We start from the raw sequence: 7,853 nt of genomic DNA on the forward strand, positions 1-7,853 counted from the left end.
AGAGGGGAGGGGCTGCTTCCCTCAATGCCGCGAGTGTGATTTGAAGTGGCTTCGCTCAATATTTACCCCGCAGCATGAAGCCCAGTGCGAATAACTCCCTGGCAAAGAACCTTGCCTGAAGCCAGGGGTGTAGCTAAAATTGAGCAGATGGGTTCAAAGAACCGGGTCCCGCGAGCTCCTGAGAGCCCCTTAGCTTCACCCTTCCCTATTTTCTTCATGATTTCCCTCCAAGTGGCCACCAAGGAGAGAGGTGAGCACAGGCCCCCTCTCCCCTAGCGACGCCCTGCTGAAGCCTTGGGGAGCTGCTGCCAGTCAGTGTGGACAATATTGAGCTAGATGGAGCAATCGTCCGACGTGATAGAAGGTAGCTTTCTATGCTGCTAGGTACTTCACTGCTGCAGGTAAACTACAAGATAATCAAATACCGAAGTAGACCCAAAGGAGATCCCGAGATTTGAATGCTGTGCATTAGAACAAGTGGCTCCAATCAAAAGTTAGGCTGGTTGTGCCGGTGTTTTTAAAATCCAGATACAGAGATGAACACATTTTGCTGGGAGTCATATGTTTACTGGCTTGTTTTTCTTCCGTGTATACATCTTGCAGTGCTTGAAGGAAAGGATTGTCTCATGTCTCTGTTTCCTTTGCTTTTCGGACAGATTAATATGAGCATCACGGACATCCTCAGCCCTTCTGATATCTCTGCTGCACTCAGAGACTGCCAAGGTAAGACTTTGTCTAGCTCAGGGATTCTTCATTTCATTCATTCATTCATTCATTCAGTTTCTATACCGCCCTTCCAAAAATGGCTCCGGGTGGTTTACACAGAGAAACAATAAATAAATAAGATGGCTCCCTGTCCCCAAAGGGCTCACAATCTAAAAAGAAACACAAGATAGACACCAGCAGCAACCACTGGAGGGATGCTGTGCTGGGGGTGGATAGGGCCAGTTACTCTCCCCCTGCTAAATAAAGAGAATCACCATGTTAAAAAGGTGCCTCTTTGCCAAGTTAGCAGGGGTCTTCACCTGGGGGTCCATGGGGTAAGGCCAGGACAGGTGGGTGTGGAACTTCTTTGCTGCACTGAATTTAGTTTTCTTCTTAACCAGAATAAGGTCATAGAAAATAACTATCCTGAGTACTTATTTTTCTAAAGGTTATGGGGAGCCTTATGGGGGGAAATGGTACAAATGAGGTGAGGATCCATGGGGAATACTTGAGCATCCATGGGTAATCCCCCATTTGTTATGCTTCTTTGTGGCCAATAAAAGGGCAACAGATAGACAATAATGCAGATTTTTTAAGACTGCAAATTTTCACAGGGTATATACAGTACAGTATCTACCAAATCAATTCAATTAAAATACCATATTCACCTGAATCCAAAAATGGGCTTTTTCCAAGTTCTTTGATGTTAGAATTTGGGGGGGGGGGTCAAGTTCAGAGTCCCCTTCCTCTCGGGTATACAGGTATATATATTTTTAAGGGGTCTTAAATTCAGAGTCATCTCCTATACGGGTAAATACAGTAGCCCCATTCCTGGGGCATATCATTTTAAAGAAAAATGACTGCTTCCTGTTTTTCTAAATATATTCCCACATTTTGGCAATATGATAATTTTAACAGTAATATCGTAAGACTGAGCCAGTTCCACGAGTGGAAGTTTGCCACTCTGCATCTGATCTCTCACTGAGTTGCCTCTCAACAGCTTATGCCTCAATGTGTGAATTCTAAGAAATGTTATGTTGCAGTGATGTAGGTTGATAAGAAAGCTCATCTGGGGGTTTTGATTTGTGATGGGTATTTCCACATTTAAATCTTCACTAGATGCTACAGTCATGATCCAGTGGTAAATGAATGTCTGTACATATGTCTGTACCAAAAATTCCACTCGGATTTTATTGTTTTAATTTATTATTGGGAACTGCCCTGAGATATTTTATGAATGTCAGTATATAAATGTAACAATAAAATAAAATATAAATGGATAAATAAATATGTGAAAGTGCGAAAAGTGCCACTTGTGAATACTTGTGTCACAAAAAGTATGAAAAGCATTGCTTTTGAACACTTGCATCACAAAAAGTGCGCAAAGTGTCACTTGTGAACACTTGTGTCACAAGTGTGAAAAGTGTCACTTCTGAACACTTGTGTAACAAAAAGTGTGAAAAGTGTCACTTCTGAACAAACACATGCACTATGTCCATTAGAACATTTTAGCATCTTTGGAGACTAGAGCTTAGATCAAGACAAAAGTTATCCTCATGTCCCCAAACTCCTAGGTAACATCAGCTTTCTTTTTCTGTCTTAGCTCCCGATAGTTTCAACCACAAAAAATTCTTTCAGATCAGCGGCATGACCAAAAAGAGCGGCAGCCAAGTGAAGGAGATTTTCCGGTACCTAGACAATGATCAAAGCGGCTTCATCGAAGAAGATGAACTCAAGTGAGTTTGGGGTCTTCCCCCCCCATCTCTCACACTCACTCACTCTTTTCCTCCTCTGACCTTCAGAGTGGTTTTAGAATGGGCAGCTTCACCCTTTCCCATGGGTATGGGTCCCAGAGAGGGTGCCCGTACCAAAAAGTCACCCAAAAAAGGCCCAGTTCCCAAGTTGCTGTTGACATCTGCCCAACATTCTTGGTACAAATGTCGGTTACCAATGTTGGGCAGATGTCGGCAGGCTGGCACAAGAACCAGACTTGGATGCATTCGGATGACACGCCAGCCAGAAATGCGTGCCCCCCCCCCCCAGGCACCAGACTTGTGGCAGACAGTGTGAAGTCACCGGGTGCTTCCTTTAGAGGAAGAACTCACTTGTTGCAAAAGCTGGATGAGTTGAATGCAAACCACATTTCTATGTTGAGAAATCCTCAGCAGCAGCAGCAGCATCAACAAATATTTATATACTGCTTTTCAACAAAAGGTTCCAAAGCAGTTTACATCGAGAAATCATAAATAAATAAGCAGCATTGTTTGGGTCCATAGCCTCCAGGAGGCTTTACAGACCAGGCTTGTAACCCGAATCTCCTTCAGAAGAGAGTGTGTGAGTTCACACACCAGCCAAACTTACCGGGAAGTCCATTTGAGATCCTTGGGCCTACTCCACACACAAGTCGGGCTTTGGCTTGCAAATCCTAGCTTATCTCGAGTTATTTCCCGGTTTTTAAAATGCTGGTTTTAAGCTTCTTTTTCTGAAAATGCCAGAGCAAATAGGCAGAGACACTGATGTAGAATCATTAGCATGATAAGAGGGATACTCTCTTTAGAAATGCAGGTGTAGCTCTTTAGTAATCTCCACCCCCACCCCACCCCCACCGCATTGGCTAGAAGGAAAACACGGAGGCATGCCATGTGAACTTGCATCAAAACAAAACCCGAGCGCAGAGGGGAGGGGCTGCTCCCCTCAATGCCGCGAGTGTGATTCGAAGTGGCTTTGCTCAACATTTACCCCACAGCATGAAGTCATGTGCAAATAACTCCAAGACTTGAGGTCTCAGGGGGCTCTCAGCAAACTGCCCCCCAAGAATCCGCCCCCTGAGGTGACCGACTCACCTCGCCTCATGAAAGGACCACCACTGACTTAAACCGGTGTAACAGGCATTCCCATTTTACAGGGAACTCCAGGAATTGTTGTATGGTGAAGAGGTAGGGATTTCTAGCAGAGAATTCTAGGCATCCCAGACTACAACTCCCGGGCTTCTTGGGAGACCAGTCCAAGCATGACAGCCAAATGGATGTGATTTCTGCCCCTCTCTTAGATTTTTCCTCCAGAGGTTTGAGAGCGGAGCCAGAGTGTTAACAGCTACAGAAACCAAGACATTTTTGGCAGCAGCAGACCATGATGGAGATGGGAAAATCGGGGCCGAAGGTACGAACTGAGCGGGTTTGTAAATCTCGTAATGTAGGCACAGGTCAATCCTGTAAACTCCGCTGCGATCTCTACATGGGATGCCCCCACTGCAGTAGGGCAGGGCTTCCCAACCTTGAGACCCTAGATGGTGTTGGACTACAACTCCCATCATCCCCAGCCACTATGGCAGTTGGAGGTGATGGGAGTTGTAGTCCAACACCATCTGGGGACCCGAGGTTAGGGACCCTGCAAGTCATGTGGCCAGGGAGGCAGTTGGGGGGGGTCAACTGGCACCCTCTTGGGGTGTGGCAAGGTTGGAGTGGAGCCTTGGCCGTGTGGCGACGCACCCCTATGCCTTCCTCTCCTTCCCTTGCCAATGTTGGTGGCGAGAAACATACAAGGAAAGTGACTCTAATCTGATCCAGGCAACAACAACAACAACAACAACAACAACAAATGTTTATATCCCGCTTTTCAACAAAATTTTCCAAAGCGGTTTACATAGAGAAATAATAAATAAATAAGATGTCTCCCTGTCCCCAAAGGGCTCACAATCTACAACAACAACAACAACAACCTGAATTCTAATCGGAACCAGGCAAAAATAATAATAATGCACAACTGTATATGCCATGGATTCCTCCCATGTTCTGGACCATTGTGGCCAAAGCTCTCCACAGGAGGCTCCTGGCCTGCCCCCTCCCCTCGCTCCTTCTTTCCTGGTGATGGGCTGGATGCTGATTGGTTGGACCACTCTCTGAAAGCAGCCAGGGAAATGCCAACTGCTTAGCCTGAGCACCTAGCCAGCCAGTAATGACAAGAGGAGGTAGTAAGGATGCTGCCTGACACTCTTCCCCTTCCTATCCTGGAGAGGACTTTAGGCTCCTAAGGGGGAGGTCTTCAAGTGCTTGCATGTAGTCAGCCAACCAAATGCAAATCAAGGTTGGTCCTGCTTAGCAAAGGGGGCAGTTCATATTCACTACCACATGACTAGCTCTTCTCCTCTAAACAAGACTGTCAGGAAATCCCTGTTGTATCAGACCAAAGGGATATTGATCCAACACCCTGTTGTTCCACACAGTGACCTCCCAGATACTTCCAGGAAGCTCATAAGCAGGGCATGCAGGCAGTAGACTTCTAGTGCTATTGCCTAACCCAGCAACTGGTATTCCAAGGTATACTGCCTCTCAACATGGAGGCTCCATTTAGATAGCCATTGATAGACCAAGCCTCCATGGTGGTGCCTAGTTTTTGTCTGGAATAAGCAACTGCCTGTATATGTCAACCTTGCAAATCATCTCCCCCACTCCTTTGGTGCAGAATTCCAGGAAATGGTGCACTCCTAAGGCGCTGGAATTGGCCGTGCATGACGAAGGAACTGATGCATCTCTAGAAGACACTCCTCCGGAATCTTGTAACAAATCCTTTGTTAATTTGTTTTTGCCTTGATTGTGTGTTGCTGGTCTATAGAGGTTAGGAGGTACTACTGCACTAGTTAATAAAGGTCATGTTGTGCTAGGGTAGCCCTTGGTAATCATCTTAGCCGTCACTTTACTGACCATTAAATATATGTTTCTCATTGTGTTCCCATTGTGCCTCTCGTCAATATTTGGAAATGTGTATTGGATATCCTGGTGAGTTTGAATTTTGGAAACTGGGCTCAACTCCTTGCTCGGCCCTGAAGGGTGGTCACTCAGGTTTTTGTGGGTGATCTGTGCTCTGATTTAGAGAACCAGCCATCCACAGTTCAGTATTCAGGAAGCCGATCCCCATGGCAGTAGTTGCTGGTCCAGGAGAGATAGCCAGTGTAACAATATCTGTCCTTCCCCCATGAGATTTCTTTACCTATGCAACTCAGCACACTCAATTGCAATAGAGAAGGCTCGATAAAGCAAAATGATGCCCCTGGTATTGAAATGTGAAAAGGCAATGAAGAATTATAGTCTAGCCTTTCAGAAAACATTACCCATCAGAAAAGCTTACTCAAGTATTGAAATTTTAACAGGCTAATGAAATATTTCATACTAGTCAATTATAAAACATTATCCATCAGAAAAGCTTACCCTGATATCAAAATCTGACAGGCTAATGAACTATTTTGGACTAGTCCATTAGAAAGTATTATTGGTCAGAAAACCTTACCTAATATTGGAATCTGACAAGGTAATGAAGAATGTCAGACTAGTCTGTTAGAAAACATTACCCAACAACATTATCCTGGTATTGAAATCTGACAGGGTAATGAAATATTTCAAGTCTGTCAGAAACCTTTACCCATCTGAGAAGCTTTCCCCAGTTTTGACATCTGGCAGGGTGATGAAAAATTCAGTCTAGTCCATCAGAAAATATTACTTCGTACTGAAATCTTACAGGGTAATGGAAAAGTTTGTCTAGACCAGGGCTGCACAACTCAAATGCCCTAGTGGGCCAGAACCATCCACAACTTGTCATGCAGGGGCCAAGGTCAATTTTTAGCGCATGATTACATTAAAATTCAAATATTATTAGTTACTTGTGGATCTATTCCCCCTGTCAATGGACCCAAGAATAGTGGCCAGAAAATAGGTCCTGTCCCTGCTCAATCAGTGGGACCCCTGGAGCGCAAGCCAGCCCCACATAAATGCCAACTCCTCTCCTCTCCCTAAATTGCTGTTGCTTTGAGGCTACAATCCTAGGCATGTTTACATGGGAGTAAGCCTCACTGGGTACACCATGGAACATATTTCTGAGAAAACATGCATTGGATGGAGCTATAAGGCAGTTTCCAGCTCCTGTGTTGCTGCAGGATACCTGGGGGCCAGTGAAATAGTCCCTGCAGGCTGAATCCCTTATGAATGGCTTATGTTGTGCAGGCCTGATCTAGACCATCAGAAAATGTTATTGGGTAAAGGAATTTCACAGGGTAAGGAAAAATACTATTGCACTCAACCAGCTTGGGCAATATTGTTCTCTTAGACATTTAGAGCTACCATTGGTATTACTAGCATGTTGGTGCAGCATTGGTAGCTAAACCTACCCAGAATTACCATACCCAGAGTTACCTGGGAAAGGGAATGTCTATTCAGTCAGTGTCACAATGCATGGTCAATATGCCTGAGATTCTTCCTGTTACTGTTCAGGCCCAGGGACGATGGGGCAGGGCAGCAAGGCAGGAGCAGGAGCTGGAACCAAGAGAGGGAGGGAAGTGGTTGCACCAGCAGAGGCCAGGCCCTGAATGAGAGGATTGCATGAGGAGCAGTGCTTCCCATAACTGGGGTTCCCAGATGTGGTTGACTACAACTCCCAGCATCCCCAACTGCAATCGGGACGATGGGGGTTGTAGACCACAACATCTGAGGGTCCCCTGTTACAGGGGACCACCTGAGTCCCTCATCTTCCCGGAGCTTCAGAATAGCCCTGATTTGAGACAAGTGCCTGCGCTGTTCGTGGATCATTCTGTTCGTAAATGATCTGTTTGGGAAACAGGCCTTGGGCTATCAGGCAGACATTCTGTCTCCGGTGCGGGAGTTCCACTCCGGCCCTGCGTCGCCTCCACTCCTGGGGTTCTGGGAGTGACAGAGGGGGTTCCCGGAATGGGGCAGGGGTCCTGCTGATGGGATCCAGCTCTTGGTGCCCCAAGGGCGGCCCATGGGATCTGGAGAGGAGGCTGTCTTTGGGATCAGGAGTCCTGGCTGGAATTTTCTCTTCTTTTTCTTCCTACTCCTCCTCCGGGTCCAAGCCCAAGTGGATCTTCACCGTCGAACTTCTTGCTGTGCACTGCTGCTACTGGCCAGAACTTCTGGAAGTGGCCCCCGCCAAAGTCACGTCTGTCCCTTATCGCTGTCGTTGGATGGTTGGGAGAGCAAAAGAGTTAATGAAGAAAAGAAAAAAATTGCTATGGGAATAATCTGTGACTCCGGAACAAAAAGGAGTATTTCCCCCCCCCCCCCATGATTGTGTCCTCTGACTTAAGCAAACGGGAACTTTTTGTGGGAAGGCTCTACTGGTCTGAGTGCATGATTCTATCA

General features: G+C 46.1%; 1 protein-coding gene across 1 annotated transcript; it reads left to right on the top strand.

Moving 5' to 3' along the window:
* The first annotated feature begins 662 nt into the window (after nucleotides 1-662).
* On the top strand, nucleotides 663-5,265 carry LOC128336669 (parvalbumin, thymic CPV3). The gene is made up of 4 exons (XM_053276671.1): nucleotides 663-723; nucleotides 2,309-2,441; nucleotides 3,755-3,864; nucleotides 5,167-5,265. Exons 1-4 carry the CDS (start codon nucleotides 663-665, stop codon nucleotides 5,190-5,192), a joined length of 330 nt encoding a protein of 109 aa, XP_053132646.1. The 3' UTR covers nucleotides 5,193-5,265.
* The last annotated feature ends 2,588 nt before the right edge of the window (nucleotides 5,266-7,853 follow it).

Source organism: Hemicordylus capensis, chromosome 13 (genome assembly GCF_027244095.1).
Source record: "Hemicordylus capensis ecotype Gifberg chromosome 13, rHemCap1.1.pri, whole genome shotgun sequence".
NCBI lineage: Eukaryota > Metazoa > Chordata > Lepidosauria > Squamata > Cordylidae > Hemicordylus > Hemicordylus capensis.

What these genes read in the sequence shown, in the direction of transcription:
- LOC128336669 (XM_053276671.1), top strand. Translation starts at nt 663, where the DNA reads ATGAGCATCACGGACATCCTCAGCCCTTCTGATATCTCTGCTGCACTC. An exon ending in ATCGAAGAAGATGAACTCAA is followed by an intron (nt 2,442 to 3,754) that starts GTGAGTTTGGGG and finishes CCCCTCTCTTAG; the next exon opens with ATTTTTCCTCCAGAGGTTTG. An exon ending in TGGGAAAATCGGGGCCGAAG is followed by an intron (nt 3,865 to 5,166) that starts GTACGAACTGAG and finishes CCTTTGGTGCAG; the next exon opens with AATTCCAGGAAATGGTGCAC.